Source organism: Leptonotus elevatus, chromosome 15 (genome assembly GCF_054856555.1).
Source record: "Leptonotus elevatus isolate MCC_2025b chromosome 15, RoL_Lele_1.0, whole genome shotgun sequence".
NCBI lineage: Eukaryota > Metazoa > Chordata > Actinopteri > Syngnathiformes > Syngnathidae > Leptonotus > Leptonotus elevatus.
In genome coordinates, this window is record NC_141253.1 from 6,960,392 (window position 1) to 6,982,488 (window position 22,097).

Sequence of the window (22,097 nt, forward strand, 5' to 3'; positions counted from 1 at the left end):
TTTTCTTGGTTTGTTTATGTACAATTTTGTTTTTACCAGGGGTGCCCAAACTTTCAATCCCACACTGTCCCTTTTACCCAGATATAACTTTCAAGGTGCTTTCCAGAAAACGGTAGCATCGTCAAAAGTGTCACTTTTATTTTGACCGTCAATCCCGGAAGTAGTCTGCGTTGACGCCAACCGTCTGTGTGCTGATCCGCGTGTACTGTGCAGCTGCTTACTTACTTTGAGCAGAGCTGCCTGGAGCCACTCCGGTCATGAGAGGCGCACCACAGCACGTCGTCGGACCTTTAACCCTGGTCGGAATATTCCCGTGTCATTAGTTGTCGTTTTTTTTTTTGTTGTTTTGTTTTTTTAATAGCGCCGAGTTGGACCGTTTAAACAGGTGTGATGCTTCGCACCTGTTTCATGTCTTCAATGTGTTTACGTTCCACAGTGATGTAGACTATTTAAGGACATTTTGCACTCTTGTTGCGTGACTTTTAAAAAAAAATTATTTACCGGTATTTTTTTTTTTTTCTTCCATCGCGCTAGATGCTGCCTCGCGGGTTGTCGCTCGAGTCCCGCTGTACCAAGCGGGTTTTAAGGGCGTGAATTTCTTGTCTTCTCGCTTTTACCAAGTGGACTGGACGAGGAGGGAATTTATGTGCGGAGATGCTGCTCCTGGTGCTCATTCCGTGGCTGCTGCCTCTGAGCGGAGCGGCTCCCCCGCAGACCGACAGGGAGGACATGGGGGTGGTAAGTTACTTGCTATGGATGACTCCCCCCCCCCCCCCCCACACACACACAACCTCCTCCGAATTCGTGAACACCCTCTCAAAATTCCCACACTGTTTCTCCATATTGCGTATATTTGTTGTGAATGTTAGCCTAATGCAGCCCAATATCTCATACCATAAAAAAAAATACACGTGTTTGGGGAGCCTCCTCTCTTTTTTAAAAAAAGATACAGAAAAAAAAACCTGTACATCCATCCATCCATGCATCCAGACAGACAGACTTTTTTGTTGCGAGGTAGGCTACACCCTGGATTGGTCTCTGGTCTATCACGGGGATCATCTTCAACGAACCTAACATGCATGTTCCTGCCACGCCGGAGACTGAAGAGACTCACAAACTCTGTGAACTGTGAGGCGATTGATAAATAAATGGATGCGAAGGGGATTTGCCCAGCTTTCCCGACAGCATCCCGCGCTGATAACAAGGGGAGCTCACTGTCACCGGCGTTAGCCCACCAGGCATGCGAGAGATTATGACATCAAGGCTTTTCTCACTCATGCAAATTGCAAAGGAAAGTTCCCCCGTTTGACTGCTCGTGAAGCTGAGCCGTCAAGCGGGATGACTTATCCGCTGTAATAATTGTCTTCTAAATCCATAAATACTGACACGAGCATCACGCAGGTGCTCGTAGTCAAAAACAGCTTTGACAAGGAAGATTTTAACTTGTGAAAAGTAGCTAAGTGAAACCCACTATTTCTAAATGCCTGTTTTGCTTGTCACTTAACACGACCCTTTTTCTGCACGGAAATAGATAATAAATATGTCGCTGGAGTCTCTGATGGTGGAGTGCTTCGGTCACCTGACTTCTCTGTGCTGGCAGCATGCGAGTTAAGTTTCCAAATTAGTGACCGTATAAATGGGCGTCTTTTTTCTGCAGTATATGTGCCGTTTAAAGACTGGAGGCCATTCCACAGCGTTGACTGCTTTTTCGTCTGAAGTCAGCTGGCATAGACGTATCTGTGGCTGGTGATATTTTGTATTTTCCAATCACAGCTTAAAAAAAAAAAAAATGCAGAAGCGCTTGCCTCCGTGTTTTCTAAACAGATTGAGACATATTTCCTTTGAGTATCGAACCGAACCGAACTGAATTGCACCCCCGCTGGCTCGATCTGTTGTATTGTTCTTTTTTGTATGTTCAGCGGAGGAGCTTTGAGGTTTGAAATAAAAGATAAAGATGTAAACTTTTCAAACCATTCTCCTTGCCGATTGTTAAATGATGGGGGATACTCTGGAGTTTCAGTTACAATCTCAAATTGTGACAAGGACATGAAAGTGTTGCTGTCCCTGCTTGCCCCCCCCCCCCCCACCCCGTCTTGCGGTTCATGCTTTTATTATGGGAAGATGTGATATTTTCAGTTTGTCTGTCAAAGCCTGTGTCCGAAAGAAAGCAGAGAAATGCTTGAAGGTAGTCTGAATACATTTGAATTATAAGAGAGCCTTAAAAAATATATTTGTGAATGAAAGGAAATATAAAGTACGAAACGTTTAAGACAATTGTTTTTTTTTCTTCTTGAAAATCGTCATCATTGTGTGAAAGAAAAGGCTCGATGAGGGGTCTCAACTTGGAGACGAGAGACTGGGTGCTAATGAACTGCGACCTGGTCCTCTCCGTCATCTCCCCGATACTTTGCATACTCCTCAACATGTCTGGCTGAGTAACGACATGTGATTTCTAGAGTACCAACATTTTCCTGTGAGATATTTCAGGGACTCTCCTGTTTTTTTCTTGAAGTGTGTCACATTGCCAACCTTTCTCTTCATGGCAGGTTTTGAAAATAAATAAATAAATAAATATTTTGCAAAAAAAAACCTGTCATGAGCCTGAGCTATGATGGTCTATAAGTGATTTAAAAAAAAAAAAAAGCCACAAAATGGCCGAAGTAACTGCATGGCGGAAAAAAAAAAATGCTTCCATTTTATATCATGACAAATCTTTTTGTCAGACTTTTGATGGATGTTTAAAGACACTCGGGGTGTGAATTGCCTCGTACCCGGCGATTCGATTCGTGACACGATTCATAGGTCACAATTCAATTCGATACCGATTAATCCCGATGCGAATCTATAAATTGATTATTGCGATTTTTTTAATTAATTTTTTTACTCAAATTTAAAAAATACTAATCAGTAAACTTGAACAGCACTGAAATAAAATATCACGGCTTAATGTTCCATTAATATAACATTCCTCCATGCTTAATGTGTGAACCCTAACCCTAAGTAAGACTTTTGTTGAATATTCCCATCAAAAATGGATGTTTAAAAAATCGATTCGAGTATTGCGCGCTGCAATATTGCGATATATTGCCCAATCGATTTTTTTCTAACACCCCGAAAAGACACAATCATGAACAGATTTCTCGTCACACATTGGTTGATTTCCAAATTACCCGCTCAACTTCCGGGGGTATTACCCTACAGCCGCTGTTCATTTCGTTCCCCCCGGCTTATTTGCTTGGCAACCGCTTCTTCTCAGCGTTCGCCCGCAACTCCAATTTCAAGTTCATTAGCGATAGTGAATATCATTTCACGGAGACAAAACAAATCAGCGCGAGCAGCCTGGATGCTGATGAGTCGGTCACATGTTGTCATCGAGGGGACTGGACGTAACTTTTTGCCGCGGCGCCATGTGGTCACATCGCAAGCTGACGTGCAACATGGCCGTCAAAAAACGGCTAAGGATCTGAAAATCGCTTCATCACAAAGTAATTATTCAACCATTTATATCGTTAACTCCCCCCTTTGTCATATGTTTGCATGCCCACGTTGTGATCTTAGTGTCCATAACAACCACACACCTCGGCACACATCAGCGGTATTATTGCTCTGCTCCTATCCTCGGTCATATACTGTGTAGCTGCTGCACGGCGCCGATGTGCCGTTTCAGCACTTGAGTCATAACATCTAAAACACAATACGCTTTTGCTTTGTGCTCATCGGGTTATTTTCCCCATGAGGACTTTTTCCTTTTTTTTTCTTTTTTTTTTTTTTTTACTTCCCCCCCCCCTCCCTCCCCCACTGAAGTATACAGTAACTGATGAGCTTCCCGAAGGATCTGCACACCTGAATGAGCAGCGTTTTCCTGTTGGCACGCAAGAGTGACACAACCAGATAAAGGAACGAAATGACGTTATATGCGGCTGCTTTGTCGAAATGTATGAATTGAGTAGATGACCTTCATGCACGTTTGTATAGTTTTCCAAGAATCTTTAACATTTGCGTTGGGCTCGGGCTGTGCGATGAATCCAATCAGTTACGACACTCCACAATTACAAAATCGGCATAATCGTAAAAAAAAAAGAGAATGTTAACACTAAATTTGAGTTTTTTTACATTTGCACCTTTTTTTAAATTAAAAGTAACAAATTTAATAAGGAACTTGCGTAATATAGTGTTTCAAAGATTTTTATTTGTCTTTATATATTTTTTACGATTAAACATTTTCTTGCTTTGTTCCAAAAAATAAAAGATCGTCATTTTAATCATTACCAAAAATAATCGTGATGAATATTTTCTTCATAATCGAGCATCCCTACGTTTTGACTACTTTTGGAAAATGATAAGGACGTGATAGGAAGGATATGAATCTCACGATATGATAATCAGTGTTGAGCAAAATGTTACATATTTCATATTACTAGCTACTTTCATTTGAAAGTAATACGTATCTTTACAACATTGCCGTCTGTGTCGAGTAATGAATTACTCAAGTTTAAGTTACTTTTAAGTTACTTTTTTTAACTACCCACCAGAGGGCGCTGCTGGAACTGCACAAATGGAAAACAACCTGTTTTTGTTTTTTTTTGTTAACAGATGCGCTGCTTAATATCGTAACATGATGACGGCGATATTGCCTTTATCGTTATTTTTAACGCAATGGAAGAATCTCTCTCCTAATACTAATACTGAATTAATTTTTGCTGCCCATATGAGTTGTGCTGTCGTGCAATGGATGTAGCATCTCATAGCTTCCCATAGCTGATGTCATCTAAGGGTCAACTGTACCGCTTCTAGTTGATGACGCCTTTTTTCCAATATCTCTTGTTTGCTTTTTGAAAGCCGCGCAAGTTTTCGGCCTCCGTGTCGTCGATGGCGCTTGCGAGATGAGCTGGACGCCTCGCTGAGAAGTTTGCGTGCAATTTGTCACGCGGGAAGCTCTTCATCTAAAATCTTACTGTGCGGCTCTTTCTGCAATTATTCTCTGTCATGTTTCAAGCTGTGGAAAAAAAAAGAACGACCGTAGTCTTGTTTTTGCCAGTTTGTCAGTTCTCCGAATTCTCCCCGCCAACACTTTCTGTTTCCCATGGAAGCTTTTTAATGAAAGGCAAGTTGGTATTTTATAGCAAAAAATGATTGTCAAGCTGCAGAAGTAGCAAATTGTTGGTTTGGAGGTGAGGTGCTTGCTCAAGAGCAGGAAGCAGATTAGCATCTTTCTGACAACCAGTTACATTTGAATGTTTTTTTTTTGTTTCTGCCCTTGTCGACACGAGTCCCAATGCCAAATCCCTGTGGAATGAACTTTTGCCGTCCCAGATGATTGCCATGTTTAACTTCAGCTGGATCATATGACATGCGGAAAATGTGGAATCTGACCCCCCCCCCCCCCCCCAAAAAAAAATCAGTAAGTGACTTGTAGTCAATCATATTATGTTTTTAGGCATCTATATGGGAACACAGTAGCTAATTACTACAATATTTTCTTTACTTTATAGTCATTTACCACATTTAAAATACATTCTTGCTGGAATACAGACCCCCCCCCCCCCCAAAAAAAAAGAATCTTAATCTACCCTACAACTTGGCATTCTTTGTGTGTTATTTGGCAATTGATTATGGTAAATTGGCTGCAAGTAAAATATCTTGCCATCAGGTGAATCATTTACTCTGAATGAGTCTTCAGATTAAAACACTATCTCTAATTCACGGCATTACTCTTCAAGTCAATGCCAGTTCTTTTTTTCATTTATTTAGTTCGTCCATCACTCTGCTAGCAATGCTTTCGCTGCATGGAAGGAGCTGGTGCGCAAAATAAATGATGGGCCTTGGGTTTTATTTAAAAAAAAAAAGAAATTATAATAATTTCTAAACTATATTTTGACAAGCGTCTGTACAACTGGTTGTCATCTCCCTTACAGTCTGAAATGCGCATATCACCAGTTTTATATCCATTTTTTTTTTTTAAACACTTCCACTCCTACCTCCTGCTCTTCACGTAGGAGGTTTTCTTATGCCAGCCCATCATACGCTGTCTGATTACACCCAAAGGCCTAAGGATAGAAGGGGGCTCAGCGAGAGAAAATTGGATGCAGTGAAAGTCCAGGAGAAGTACCAAGGAGGGATTGGAGGTTTGAAATAACAAAGGGTCAAGTAAAAATGCCATATGCAAAATGAAGACGGGAAAAAGAGGCTCTGGCCAAAAAAGTGGCGAATACTAATAATCGTCTTAACTTATCAGACTTTGTCGACGTCATTCAACGGGACAGACTTCCCCAAAATGGCATTGTATCAAAAAATGCTGCGTCGGGTTCGCAAAGCCACTTCAAACGGAGTGCGACGCAGCAAGAGTTTTGAAAATTGGATGATGGGCTCCAACCCACTTGCCCAAAAAACAGTAACTGCGTGCAAATGGAATATTATTTATGAGAAGAGCAACGTGTATTTATTTTTCCTGAATGTATTTGTTGTGGAGGATTTTAGAGGTGTTTGAAGTGCTCATCCAACCCCCCCCCCCCCAATTTTTTTTTTTTGGGGACAATAATATGTTCTATGCAGCCCCAATAGTCTTAATATGGTATTCGAGTTAATATTGCATTAGTGTAGTCAAGCAGCAAAATTCAGCCGTTTTTTAATCTATCTCATGGGGCGGCCATTTTGCCACTTGCTGTCGACAGTAGATGACATCAATGTTGCTCAAGTCTCAGGTAACAACCAATCACAGCGCAGCTTCAGAAAACAGGTGAGCTGTGATTTGTCGTTGCCTGAGCTCGGAACAACTGTGATGTGATCTCGAGTCGACAGCAAGTGGCAAAATGGCCGCCCCCTGAGATGGATAAAAACAGCTGGATTTTGCTGCATAATTCATATTCCACAAATGCAATATTAATCAGAAGGTCATGTTTAGACTAGTGAGGTCACATAACATATTATTGTCGAGAAATGTTTAAGGTTGACTTCCACTTTAACTCATTCACTGCCATTGACGGTTATAGACGTCAAAAATTCATTTGAACTATTTCTATTAGTTTAACATGTTTTTCCACTTTTGTTAACAAAAGTATGAAAACCTAGAATTTTTTTAATTTTCCATTTAGAACAGATATCAAATGTGTGATTAATCGTGAGTTAACTCGTAAATTCATGCGATTTTAATCGCCCGACGCTCCTAATTTTTAATTGTAATTAATCGCATGACTATAATAGTTTACTCGCGATTAATCATAAATTTGATATCTGTTCTAAATGTACAATAAAAAAATTCTAGGTTTTCATACTCGTTAACAAAAGTTTAAAAAATATTAAACTAATAGAAATAGTTCAAATTAATTTTTGACGTCAATAGTCAATGGTTAAAAAAACACAAAATAAAAAAAATAAAAAGATGGTTGCCACAATATAAAGAACTAATAACTGGGATCAGATCGTAAATCTCCGTTCTCAGCCAAAACTCATTAGGATACTTTTAGCTCTGCTGTCCCACTTCCATCTAACGTGCTGACATTGGGTTATTTGACTGAAATGCACTCGAGGACACATTTTAGTGGCAAGGAGATTATTTCAGGAGCAAGAAAACTTAAATTGTTGATTTCTCCACAGAGATATTCTGTCAAAAAACATCCAGGACTGGGGGTCACAAAACAGAGCCAGGTTGAGTGGGTCGGAAGGTTGCACCAGCACGTTGATGTTCTTCTCGGCAAGGAACTGTCAGATACTCAGGGCAATATGAACAGGTGCATGGTGAAGTAGCCACAAGTTGTCCTGTCTCAGCTCTTACCTCTGATATATACTGAAATATAACCTTTTGTGTCACTCGTCTTGGAAATTTTCGGACACACCTCGTAACTGGAAAGTCTCATTATTTTCATCGGAGAAAAAATGGAAATCAGGCGTCACGTCAGATTTCTTCAAGTGTGATGTCCTCCGGAGACATGCGTAAGTGTGAAAGCATTAATAAGATTTCAGAATTATAATTTTTTTGGATTGTTTCAATAAAGGGTCACTGGAGGAAGTGACGGACGTGTATATGGATGTGTAACTGCTTTTTAACTTGCATCGTATATTTTTAATCTTAATTGTCATTTTTTTCTGTGAATATTTCTATTTTGTATGGACCTGTGTCTGCAATAAACAATGACTTGACTTAGACATAGTCTATAACCGTGTTAAAAACAAAGTTGTGACAATCTATATCCATGACTTGATGACTTGATGACTTGATGACTGAAGTCTTACCAGATGTGTTATATGAACATATGAGATAGCCATAAAAGACAAGGATGGATGGACAAATACTTCATCCTGATGAAACATTAGGTATATTCCCATGGCCCATTCCCATTTTAGCTATGCGTCATGATAAAAACAACCACCACTGTTTTCTTAAGATGGAATCCAGAGGCAGCAGATACAGTGAAAACGGCAGAGGCCTCATAATTGAACCCTGTGGAACACCGTTCCGGTATACATTTGAATTGATATTGCGCATATTTATCCCACCACTTTTCTTGCTTGAAGGAATTACAATAATAGAGAAATCATCACATCACAAAAGTCACAAGTTGGCAACTGAGCGCCCCCCCCCCCAAAAAAAAAAAACCTGCAACACAGATAGGCCAAGCAATGTCGCGTGATCACCCGCAGTCAATGATGGCCAAACGAACCGTATCATCACGAATCATTTGAGCCGGGTGTGTGCCTTGACCTGCGCTGAACCCCTGAGACTGACTCACCAAACCCCCTGAGGTTCGATCAAACCCAGGCTAAGAACCCTCGGCTAGAGGCACAAAATAGGAATTGGCCACCTGTGGTGCAAATCCAGCCTGTGAGTTCACATGTTTGTAATGGGGGGAGGGGGGAGGGGGGGGGGGAGAAAAAGGAAAGCAACGGAGCAGGAAAAAGGGTCCCCTCTCAACTGCAGGTGATTTCCCAATCCTCCCATTCATTCTTCACCATTTCAGGACTTATGGCAAGTGTGGGTTGGAAACAAGCTGGCACACTCTCAACTTCCCGAAGTAATAATAACCCCCCCCAAATCAACTCCATGTGGCCGTCCTATTTTAAGCGAGGCCCACCTCCCTTTCAGTCCTACGCAAGATCAAGGCTACCAATGCCATCCAGAGAACCCGATCTTGTAATTACGGTTGTTGCTTGAGGGTTTGCAGCCTGCGTATTCACGTTCAAGTCGAACAAGTCCAAAAGGCCCACCAAGCCAACGGAATAAAACCACAAAGCGGCGAGCGGCGGGCGAGCAGCGAGTGCTCCTCTTGAAGTTTGCCTTTTGGAGACACGTTGAGACGTAATAAATTCAAAGCATGTTTGTTTGCTTGTTAGGATAAAGAAAAAAGCGCTGTTGCCTGGAGTCACATGCGTAGCTGATTTCATCTTTGACATTGTTGTAGGAGTGACGGGCACCCAAAGGCTCGCGGCTTGCTTCTTAACTCAAATTAAAAGACGCACACAAGCCTGCTTCCTCCAATTTGAAAATAAAATGTGTTTGGGAATTCATTTTCAGCCACTTTTTTTGCTCTCGGAACGCGAATGCGTTTGTTTTTTCTAGCTGACAAGAAGAAAGCAGGAAGAAAAGTGGTAATTGACATTCGGGAGACGTGCATTGCTCTGAAAATGTGGACGTGTTTCGAGCGGAAAGTTGGAGAGAAATAATTGCCATTTTGGTGTTTGTCTCTTAATGACACCATATTTACTGAAAATGGGCCAGGACCTTTTTTGGCCACCTAGTAATTTGGCTTGGTTATTATATGTCCGTTGGCCGCTGGGTGCGACGCAGCTTTTAAGTGGCGACTGGCTTTTTTTTTTTTTGATGGATTACATTATAATCAGAAAAATAACATAATCAAGGCACACGCTTTTGAGACTCTCAATTGTATCTTTATGTGCTTGTCTTATATATTGGCTAATTAGATGTTTTTGTTTCCCCCCACCCCCTAATTGGGAACAGCCAGAAGAGTTATTACACAGAATGGCTCGTGTTCTACAAGAAGAAGTTAATGATCTCACATCAACAATGAACAGCCTTGAAGAGGCCAGAAATTAACGTCTCCTTTCATCCTGTCAGAGTTTCCTCTATTTTCGGATCACATTCTTGCTGGAGGGAACGACCCTCACTTACTTGTTGCTAGCTCCTTTTCTCTTGAGACCTTGGCTTTGGCTAAGGGTTGCATATTTCAAAACCCAAATAAGAGTCTGGAGCGGTTGGTTACCTTACACAACCTTACAGACGGGCCAGCCCGGCGTGTTAATGTCACTTGAGCTACTTGAATTTAACCAAATTTGAGTGCTTTTTGAATTTTTAAATGGGATGGGAATGTGTAGCTTCTCGAGAAACTGCATCGTTAAACCGCTAGTGAAAATATCGGTCTTGTTTTTAATGAGCCTTTCCGCTGGTTATCAGACGATTGTTGCTGCAACTTAACCAATTGATGATTGAAATTTCCTTGATCAACAATAGGGGGGGGGGGGGGGGGGGAATCACCTGATGAATTGTCCTTGTGTTAAAATATTTGAAAAGAGGTTTGGGAGAATCTTTTGCCATCGGTTCTAAACTATTCTTTTCATTGTTGAGAATCATGTTGCCATGTGCTGCATGGATGTGCTTCAAGATGCGCTTAACTCATTCAAACCCAAAAACGAGGAAACACGTTTTTACTACTTTGTCCTTCACTCCCCAAAACGCATTTACACTTTTTATTTTATTTTTTATTTTTTTATGCAAGAGCATACAGAAGAATGCTTTGCTGCAGCTCCTGACATGGGAGATATTACAAAAAACGGCCATCAGGTGGAAGCAGAGTATAAGAGATCAGCCAGGTCCATGTTGCAACAAGCTCTTTTTGTCAGTGTTTTCACCAGGAATGTGAATATCGATGAAACTCAGCTATATTATAATGCTAATTGTTTTTAAATGAGCCTTAAAAAAATCAATCTTTCTTTTGATAGCTTCCATGTTTTTATAGCAATAGAACACAATATTCTGTGGGCCTTGCAAAATCAGTCAAAATCCAGTAAAAGAGCTGGGAGCAAAGGGGGTTGCTTCAGTGAAAATGGCTGGGAGCGAATGAGTTAATCAACAACCATAATTGACTTATTGGTTGTCATAGTCAGCGTATTGTTTAACTAGTGTCAAATTTGCCTGTGGTAAAAAAAACAACAACTGGTGGTTAAATTAAGTATTCGACGTCAAATATCAATGCACTGCTTTGATAACATCATAACCAAACATCTTGCATTGCCACGCAAACTATTACACATGACCTGTTATCTTGAAGAGTAAACATACAGTATAGTTGTTATAATGACGTGTACTAACATCAAATCTGATGATGTAATTCAACATACAACAAACCAACAGTGTGGAATCTTTGGATATTATTTTTGAACGTTACCATCGTCAGCTCTTTATCCTTAACTCAACTGTGCCCGTTGTTGGCAAAATGTAGCATGCGGGAGGGGGGTGGGGTGGGGGGGGGGGGTATGATCCATCTCTTACTGACAGTTTTCATTTGTGCATGCCTAATTTCATTGTTGTGTGAATTGAAGCAGAAGACCACGGCGCCGGCAAAATAACAATAACAAATAACTGCCAATATTGTTTTTTGCCCATCGAGAATTGTATAGAAGGTTTAAAATTCTGGCAGGGTTGACAACATTAGGGGGGGCGGGGGGAGGTGGGGGTGGGTTTGGGCTGCTATCATCACTTCATGTTTTTTGTTTTCTAACAGAAAACAAACCATAATCATTTTTATCTTGTGTGTTGGGTGCAAAAAAATAAAAAATAACATGCATCAGAACCCTCCCACGAACCTTTTTTTATGTCTTTGACTAAAATATTTTAAATGCACTTAATTGACAATCTAATTGCGATATTACTTATCAGAGTTATTATTATTATTATTCAATTTTTACAGTTTTTTTTGTGTAAATTCATAACTCTAAACATCAATAACGTTTGCTTTACTATTTTTTTGGTAACAGGGTGGATAACAAGAACAATTGTATTTTAACAATTAAGAATGTGATTTCACCAATTATACATAGAGCGCTAGTTTATTAACCATTTTAGAAGCATAGTATATGATTTTGGGTCATTACAAATGCTGGTAATTTAGCAGAAACTTTACACCGGGAGGTGGTCTAATTATTTTGTATAGCGCAAAACCGCCTCGGTGTCAACTGGACTTACCACAAAATTTCCTTTGTAGCGTGTAAACACACTTCTTACTTTTATCCGAGCAGAGCCAATTTTGGGGATTTTCCACAAGCTGAAATGGGCCGCGTTTTTCATACGGCGGAATGGAGGAAAGCACAAGAAGCATAGTCTGCCAAACTAGGTCATAGAAAGATCAAATATTTTTTTTTGGGCAACACACCTGCTATCCGCTTTACATATCCACCTGGAGTTGGAGGAGTTTTTTTTCAACAACAGATAGGCAACCCTCAAGCATGCATTCAGCGCATTTTTCTTTTGAAATATTCACATTTTTGCAGTACTGTGTATTATTATATCATCAGTGTACAAGCCCCCCAATCCCCCCCCCCCCCCACGACTGCAAATGAAGTGTGCGCTTTGAAGGACATTCCAGTTTAATCAACATCTCAAAATCAACGTTGCCGTAAAGCGGCCTTTGATAAGACAGCCATGACGTGCATATTTAAAAAGATTATTCATCAACGTTCGCAGTGAATATGATTTACTGTTGGCACAAAGTAATAAACGTTGGGAAATTTATCAAGCTCGAATGACAGCTGTAGTAGGCCAGAGATTCCCGCAGAAATAGAAAATGTAGCTCACTGTCGCCGATGACTCTAAATAAATTCAAATGGGCTTTATTTGTGGCTAGGACTGAACTGATTTTATTTTCGGTGCTGACTTTTTTTTTTCCAAAACAAATCCTTGGCTCCGACAGCCCATGTGTTATTGACGGCTGCTTTGACACATTAATTATTCGGGGCACAGTGCTGGTGTCATCCTGAGTGTTCCAGCAGAACCTGTACCAGAATATTGTGCTCGGTCTGTTCAGGGAACAACATCTGCAGGAGGCAGACATGAACAGCAGCTGTTAACATATGTAGGAACGTTGTAACTTGAGAGTTCTCCCACTAAGTCGGGGAGGGGGGGGGGGGGGCTGTAGTTTTGGTGTTTTGACAAAGATAGCTCATTTTTGCAAATCAGCGATCTAAATAAATAAATCATAGATCATTTCTAATATAAGTAAATAGTTAACTATTTTGACGCACCCATGTTGGACGTTGACGCGCTGTTTTGCATAAGTACTTATTGCGTGTTCGAGAACAAATTCTAACATAAAACAAATTGGGAATTACTCTGTGTTGTGTTTGGCTGTAGCACGATACGTTTGGATATCAATTGATTGTTTTCATGGTTACCGTATTATATTAAACGTACGTACACGTCAGAAATGTAGAATTCTTTGATTACCGGAATGACTCCCACCGTGCTAACTGCTATCTTGCCCTGAAAGCTAACGTTAGGCAAATTCAATGCTGTTTTAGCAATTGTAACCAACGTCCAGAAATGGGGAATTACAGCATTGTGTTTGGCTGTAGCACGATGCGTTGGATATCAATTGATTGTTGTGGTATTATATTAAATTTACGTACATGTCAGAAACGTATAATTCTTTGATTACCGGAATGGTAACTCACTCCCGCCATGCTAACTGTTATCTCACCCTGAAAGCTAACGTTTAGGCAAAGTCAATGCCGTTTTAGCTAATGTAACCAACATCAAAAAACTCAGTCACAGTATATTGTGTTTGGCTGTAGCATGATATGTTACATATCAATTGTTGTTGTGGTATTATATTAAACGTACGTACACGTCAGAAACGTATAAATTATTTGATTACCGGAATGGCAACGGACTCCCGCCATGCTAACTGTTATCTCGCCCTAAAAGCTAACGTTAGGCAAAATCAGTGCCGTTTTAGCTAACATCAGCCAAGCTGCCAACGCTTCTGGGTCATGAAGTGAAAGCGTTTCGTGTCTTCGCACACAATGAAGTGCTGAGAGATGTTTGAATTGTTTAGTGATCGTTGTCATTTATGTTGGCCAATTTGTCGTCGTGTCATGTCTTAAAGCCCCTGCATCAAAAATATTCACATTTTTAGCCCTCATCTTAGCACAACCGAGGAGAACGTAACAATAGCAGATTAGCGTTATACAGGAAAAAAAGCTCTTTGATCATCTAATTGCACAATTAACCAATTAGTTTGACAAAAACACTTTGCACTAGCTTCACCTTTTTGTGAGATAGCTGCAATTATATTATTAGGATTATCCAACTTCTCGTCTCTATTGTTCAAATGGCTGCTGAGGTTAACAAAAAAAAAAGAAAAGAAAAAAAGACTGCCGCTCCACTAACTCTTAATCATTTTTGTTTTTCCGAGTTAGCATCGTGCGATGTTATTCGATTTTGTCAGTGTGATACCAAACATTCATTGTATTAAAAGGACCCTAGGGCTTTCTCTAGCTTTATTTGTATTTCATGGGAAAAAAAAGTCTTTGATTTTCAAATCAATGCACTTATTGAGTGCTTTAGGTGTCTGAGCATTTGCCTTTTTGAGCCATATTGTTGATTTAGAGCATTGTCTTGACTGGCAGGTGGGTTTTCCTTTTTTTTCTTTTTATGTATTAACATGTTCATAAACGAACCAGTGGGATGGACTTTCTTCGTTTTTGTTTTACAGCGTAATGTCAAGAAGTTATCTCAGCGCCTCAGGCTGCACTGCTTTTCTTTTGTTTAAACAAAGCACTTCAATTAAGTACCAAAAAAAAAAGTATTGCTGGATCAAAGTTGGTGATGTCATTGTACAAAGCCAGGCACAGCAGAGCATGTGGCGAACGCGAGGGTCTGGTTTCTAATCTCTGCCTTCCTTTGCGGCGTTTGCATGGAATTTCACCGGGGTCTTATTATCACATTCCAAAAACTTGCATGTTGGATTCACTGAAGAATTGCTTTCTTTTCTTTTTTTAAGCCCATCTGTGCCATATGATTGACCGGCTTCCAGTTCAGGATGTACCCTGCCTCTCGTGTACCTTTCCAGGGGGGGGTCACTAGGGTCCTTCTGTATGTTGACACGCACATAAATCTCAATAGGAACTAGCGGGATGGTGTTTCTTTTCACGGCAGATCATTTGTCTTTGTGAGAAATAATGTAAAAACAATGAATAATCGGCCAGATTTCTTGATTATCGACAAATAAAACCTTTTTAAAGCCATAGTACAGAGTCGGGGTGTGCCCAAAAATAGATTCTCATAAGAATCGCGATTCTCATTTAGTATGATTCAGAATCGATTTTAAATGTCCCCAAATCGATTTTATTTAAATTATTTTCTACTGTCTTGCCTTTATTTGGAGCGCTGTTCATGTTGTACCCGATTTGGCCACTTAGGGGCAGTGTGGTTCTGATACACTGTTAAGTTGTAGCCACATTAGAGAGTAGAAGGATAAAGTCACGATCAAGTTATTCCAATAAAAGTAGTTTTTTTGTAGCGTGGAGCCGTTCTTTTGATTAATAAAAGTTTCGCTAGTAGCGCGCTAGTTAGCATTAGCGAGTCAGACTGGAGTAGATCATTACGATTCCTTGAACATCTATAAATTTAAACAAAAATCATTGTCAATGAAATCATTTTGAATCAAAAACCGGCCATAATCGATTCTGAATCGAATCGCACACCCAAAAATTGGAATCGAACCGTGAGACATTCAAAGATTCCCACCCCTTCCTTCTGTATGTTGACACGCACATAAATCTCAGTAGGAACTAGCGGGATGGTATTTCTTTTCACGGCAGATCATTTGTCTTTGCGAGAACTCATGTAAAAACAATGAATAATCGGTCAGATTTTTCGATTATCGACAAGTAAAACCCTTTTCAAGCCGTTACTAACTGCTATAGATGAGTACAGAGGCGTGTCAGTATGTTCCCGCAACGCCCGTTTCCTTCAAAGTCGCAAAGGGACTGCCGAGTTTGAACTTTGACCCCAATTCCCTGGCTGCTGCCGCCGTGTCGGATGGCGAGACAAGCAAAGTCCCTCTGCAGCTCATTTTGTCCCATTCAACTCTCCATTCTTTACCCTTGAAGTCCGACGTCCTCCTGCTGCGAGGCTGCCTTAGTGCAGGTGTGCTCGAAGGCTGTTGGGGGGGGGAAGCGCTTGATCCGCAGTCGCGGCGTCGTTTGGTTGCACGGCTCTTATTGCTGTAGGTCCAGTGAAGCTTCTCTCGCCTTTCCCTGCTAATTAAATTGCATATATCTTGACAGCTTCCTGCAGGTACATTGTGCACACGCGCACGCGCACCACCTCTTTTGCCCCCCCTCGCTAGTCGTCTTTGTCAGATAACTCCTCTGATGTCACGATGGCTTCTCCTCACCTACCCGCTTTGTGTTCTTTTTACAGCCCGCAGCAGTGGGCGACTCGAAACACAACTTCTGTTTGTTTTGTTTTGATGGCCTTTTTTTTTGTATTTATTTTTTATTTTTTAGAAACACTTTTCTAGAGCAGGTGATAAAAGTGTTGGTGTGCTTGAGGGCAGAGCTGTGTGAAGACAAACAAGTAAACAAAGTAAAGTTTAAAAGCCTTGAAGTGATGATAATTACTTTTGATGTGCTTTTTGACAGGTTTTTGGGTTCTTGTCATTTTGAGTCTTTAGAGTTAGGGTTTGGTTCTGGAATGATATTTTTGCACGGGTTCTACCTCTGATGGCTGCAGAATCGATGCTCATGATTCCATCCATCCATTTTTTGATTTTCAATGAAATTGTGGTGTCCCCGTTTTTTAAACTCATTTACTGCCATTGACGGCTATAGACGTCAAAAATTCATTTGAACTATTTCCATTAGTTAAACTTTTTTTTTCCACTTTTGTTAACAAGAGTATGAAAACCTAGATTTTTTTAAAATTGTACATTGTGATTCATCGTGAATTAACTATAGTAAAGTCATGTGATTAATTACAATTAAAAATTTTAATCACAATTTTTTTTTTATCATGTCAGGCGATTACAATTTTTAATTGTCATTAATCGCATGACTTCAATAGTTAACTCACAATTAATCACACATTTTATATATGTTCTATAATAAAAAATTCTAGGTTTTCATACTCTTGTTAACAAAAGTGGAAAAACATGTTAAACTAATAGAAATAGTTCAAATTAATTTTTGTCGTCTATATCCGTCAATGGCAGTGAATGAGTTAATTTGAAAATCTGCTCACCCTAACCAAAGTAGAGATAGACCGATATGTTTTTTTTTCCAGGGCCGATGCCGATAAGCGATATTTGGAGCCGATATTCATTTTCAGTAAATAGATATTGGCGTCAATTTATAAAAAAATAAAATAAAATACACGTCAATCTTGACTTTGTTGTAATGTCTTAAAGCATGTTTTATTGAACAATTTTTCTGACATGTCATGTAGAAGTTCATCCTTTTAAGCTTCCGAGGTCATCAGTACGTCTTAAAAAGTTATGTAAGTAAAGTTAATGGAAACGTAAACAATACCATAGCTCTCTATAGTTTTCTACAGTAAATATTTTTTCCCACCCAAAATTTTAAAATACCTGAAATCTTAAACGTTCACATTTTTTTGTTTTAACGTCGAAAAAAAAACAAATTGTTCAATAGGTTCCTAAGCTCAACAGCATCTTTTATAACGTTAACTAAAAATTTAAATAAATAGTTCCCTGAGATTAAAATGTTTTTTATTGGCCGACAGATTTTTTGAATGAAGGCCGATACCGACATTCGTCAAAATGCCCAATATCGGCGCCGATAATCTGCCGAATTATGGTCTATCCCAAAACCAAAGTACAATAAATCAATTAATTGATCATGAACTTTCCTAATAGTTGCTAAAGCAAAGTCTCGCGCCTCATGTGCCAGAATATAAGAGGTTGTTCCAATTCCACCACATTTTTGCTTCTTCGCTGCCCGGTGACTGAGAGTTTCCTGTTATCCTGCTGCGCAGCTCAAACGCAAAGGATGCCCCTCCGCTCCTTTGCACACACGACTCGTAACCGAACGTTCAATTCTGGGCTTTTGCATGATAGCGAAAGTCACTCTCGAACCACTACATCTGTTTCCACAAAATGGAATTGTCACGCCATTGTCGAGCCACCCCACAATGATTCTGCTGTAGTTGCAAAAACATAAACGCATAAGAAAAGAGGGAAAGGGAAATCATGCTTGGTGTCGGTCACTTGAACCAACATTTTTAGGATTTGCACAAAAACACCTGAATTGAAACTGCTGCTATGTTCTCAAGAAGCAGTCTTGTATCTATTTTACTCACTTATTTTTTTTAATAGTTAACATGGCAACAATATTCCTACTTGTTTACATTCACCAGACTCCGTTATTTTCTTCATCTCTTATTCGCGCTTCATCACTTTTATTATGTATCAGGAATAAGTATTGTTTCTAATATCCTCAATCGATTATACACAAGAGATCAGTTTGATTCGATTTCGATTATTTTCCGATTCGATTCCCTTCAATTCAAGCCGATATTGATTATCTACGGAACGTCAATTCTTCTTAAATATCAAGGGCATGATAAAAATTGCAAAATAAAAATTTTCGGAGGCAATGACTGGTTAAAATGTTTTTCTTTTTAATGAAATTAATTAATTAATTAATATATGACATTTAAAATGTTATTTTCTAATAAAATTATGGAAAAAAATACATTAAAATAATCGATTCATGGTTTTATGGATCGATATAGGGCTCGAAAAGGAACACCGATTCGATGTCGATTATTCGATTTATATATTTTCAACACAGCCCTATTATGTCATGTGTTAGAACTCCTTTTACGTAGAATTCCATAATGTTTAAACTGAGACACCAGGTAACTGAAATACCTTGTTTTACCGGTTACATTTAAGTAAATGTGTGCGACAAGACAGTTAGAAAAGCATGCAGTTGGATGTTAAAATGTCAGTAATGACTTGTGAAAATGTTGTGTGGTTCAAAAAATGCAACACGTTGTCATCACAATTACAAGATGACCGAATGCAAGACTCGATTACAGCACTCCCAAAAACATGGAATCTGTGCTTTCCTAATAAACACCATTGAATGCTTCGCTTTTTCTTTGTTTTTTGGGGTCTGCCAGTATTAGTGATAGCAATGTGTCTAAATGATGACGACCTTACTACTTAGCAACAAAAGTAGGACATGCATCTCTGTCCTGGCTAAATTGACAGTAAGCTTAAAGTTAATGTTAATGTCACAAATGGTTTATTCTCCTGGGTGCCTTTCCTCACATGGTTTCTCTGTGCCTCGCCATGTTTTTTTTATTTTAATTATTATAATTTTTTTGTGGTATATGGCATTTAAGAATGAAGTAAGATACAATTTTACGTATTGTTCAGTTAAACAAATTTATTCAATTTCTATTATTTCTTATTAAAAAAAAAAAAGTATCTGAGGTTGACCAGTGTCTCAGAACAGGTTGTATTAAAAATAAAAACTTCCACTGAACTACAGTGAGAGTGGCTGTGTGCAATTAATAATTCAATGCGAACAGCAGGATAAGACTTCGCCTGAGCTGCCTTGGAAGGGATTACGTTCTTGTGATATGAAGGAGACTAGACACCGGAGGTTGTGACGCGGGCCGGGGCTCAAGGTAGAAATGTCAGGTAGCTGCCACGCTTAGCTAGGCTACGGTTGTTATAATGCTGAGTGACGGCTGAAAACGAAATAATTGAAACTTTTCAGTCAGAGTGTGTCATGCGTTGCTAGTTTGTGAGTTATTTTCCGTACACAACAGCATTTAACACTAGTAAGCTTTTTATAATTACAACTTAGCTTTGGAGTTATGGTCTCATATATATATATATACATATATGTTTTTTATATATTTTTTTATATTTTATAGTTTATAAGTTTGAAAACATCTTCTCGGACATACACTTAGCTCATTTACTGCCATAAATTATTAAAAAAAAAGATTATTAAAAATTACGGGCAAAAGGCGGTTATTTTTTTAAAATCGTAATTAATCTCATGACTTCACTAGTTAACTCGCGATTAATCACAAATGTTATATCTGTTCTAAATGTACAATAAAAAAATTCTAGGTTTTCATACTCTTGTTAACAAAAGTGGGAAAAATGTTAAACTAATAGAAATAGTTAAAATTTATTTTTGACGTTTATAGCCGTCAACGGCAGTGAATGATTAAAAAAAACAAAAAAAAGGAAAGACAATATAACAAAAAATTTGGGGCGTCAGGCAATGAAAGTTTTTTAATTGTAATTAATCTCATGACTTCACTAGTTAACTCGCGATTAATCACAAATTTCATATCTGTTCTAAATGTACAATAAAAAAATTCTAGGTTTTCATACTCTTGTTAACAAAAGTGGAAAAAATGTTAAACTAATAGAAATAGTTCAAATTTATTTTTGACGTTTATAGCCGTCATTGGCAGTAAATGAGTTAAAAGCTACGGATTATTTCCGGCAGAGGATTGCGTATGTGATAGCTGTACGAATTGCATGCGTGCGTGTGAGTGTGTGTGTGCGCGCGTGTGTGTGTGTGGCTTCTGGGATGAATGCAAGAGCAGGGACAGCGGGCAGGCGTTACTCAATCCACGTGTTTGCGGTATTGGCGCAGTGCCGTGCCACATTCCCACCCACGGAGACGGGGAACTTCAAAGAACATTTAAGACTCTGTTGAAACGTTGATTCCCTTGAGAGGAGCCACTGAATCGTCCTTCCTCCGAAAGATGCTCCAGTTACACACGCGCGGCCCAAATGATTCCACAAGCTATCAGTTTCTTTGGTTTTAAATGTGTGACTTATTTATTTAACGATATATATTATTTTTATTGCCGTCTGCAGTGAATTTGGCTTCTTAGACGTTGATGATAATGCAGCTGGTCTCTCCACTTGTGCTCGGACCATGAGAACAATGCACAAAGATCAGCCTGCAAATCAACGATGTAATTATAGGATATTCCGTTCCTGCTGTGGACGTTGGCACGTTATATAGCCCAATTATTCCACAACGTTAAATGCACTTTTTTTGTTTCCTTTTTTATGACCGCGCAATGCGGACGGGCGGGCATAATCATTGATTGAATTGACCGTTGGGAATCATGTGCAATTTTGATTAATCATGGTTGCTAAGCGGCTGCAACTGTTGCTTCACATGACCAATTTGTGGCTGAAAGACGGAACAACATGACGTGGGTCGGCGGCGTACATTATATGTCGATGTGAAAATTTCAATTGGGCTTTACCAGCTAACCGTCCTTTCTGCTTTACTGACTGCCTGGGAACTACCAGGGAATGCTAGTTGCTAAGCTAACTTGCTCGGCGCCAGCTAAGAGATGCAGCTGGCTAGGCTAGCTAGCTAGCGCAGCTAAAAGCTGTTCTTTTTAAGGGTACAAAGCTTGCTCCTCTAAGTCACGAATCACAAGCACACGTCCAAAAATCGGAACTGAATCGGTGCGTTACTGTATGAGGCAGGAGAGGGCCTATAAATTCGAACATATATTTGTATTTTTTTTTTTTTGTGTGTGTGTGTGTGTTTGCCTTTTTTTCACCATAGAGTGCTGAGTTTTAATTTTGAGTTTTAAGATCTGTACAATGTTCTCAAAACTTCACTATATCCTTGTAGGGGTGTACCGGTCACAATTTTCTGGACGATCATCGATCTCAGATCTTTTAAAAAGTCTTGCCGATCCCGATTTTTCCGATTTCGATTATTTTATTTTTTTCATAACAAGGAGCATATGCCTTCAGTGAAATAATACAAACGGGTTGTTTTAACTGCAAATGAAATAAAAACGAAAAGCCTATTAGTCATCTCAGCAGAAGAGGACAGTGGCCGACCTTTTCAGACCTCTGAGGAGGGAGATGAGATCGGTGGAAAAGATCGATTTATACTTAAGGGATCGGCCGATCACCCAAAATGGATAAATCGGCCGGCCGATCGATCGGTGCACCCCTATATCATTGTTTGGTTATAACTTATTTTTGTGTAAGGGACTATAACCCATTCAGAAATAATATCATTATTTACACTGTTTATGTTTATATTGCGAT

At 39.4% G+C, this 22,097-nt stretch overlaps 1 protein-coding gene across 2 annotated transcripts in view; it reads left to right on the forward strand.

Annotated features, from left to right (window-relative positions):
* Positions 1 to 219: 219 nt before the first annotated feature.
* Positions 220 to 22,097, forward strand: part of mmp17a (matrix metallopeptidase 17a) — a 71,542-nt gene continuing 49,664 nt past the window's right edge. Inside the window, exons 1-2 of one of the 2 annotated variants that reach the window (XM_086097236.1) lie at positions 220 to 385; positions 535 to 738. In XM_086097236.1, the coding sequence (XP_085953362.1) occupies positions 655 to 738 (84 nt within the window). In that variant the 5' untranslated portion in view covers positions 220 to 385; positions 535 to 654. Of the gene's footprint in view, positions 739 to 22,097 lie in introns of both variants that reach the window. The other variant, XM_086097237.1, reaches the window with a different exon arrangement.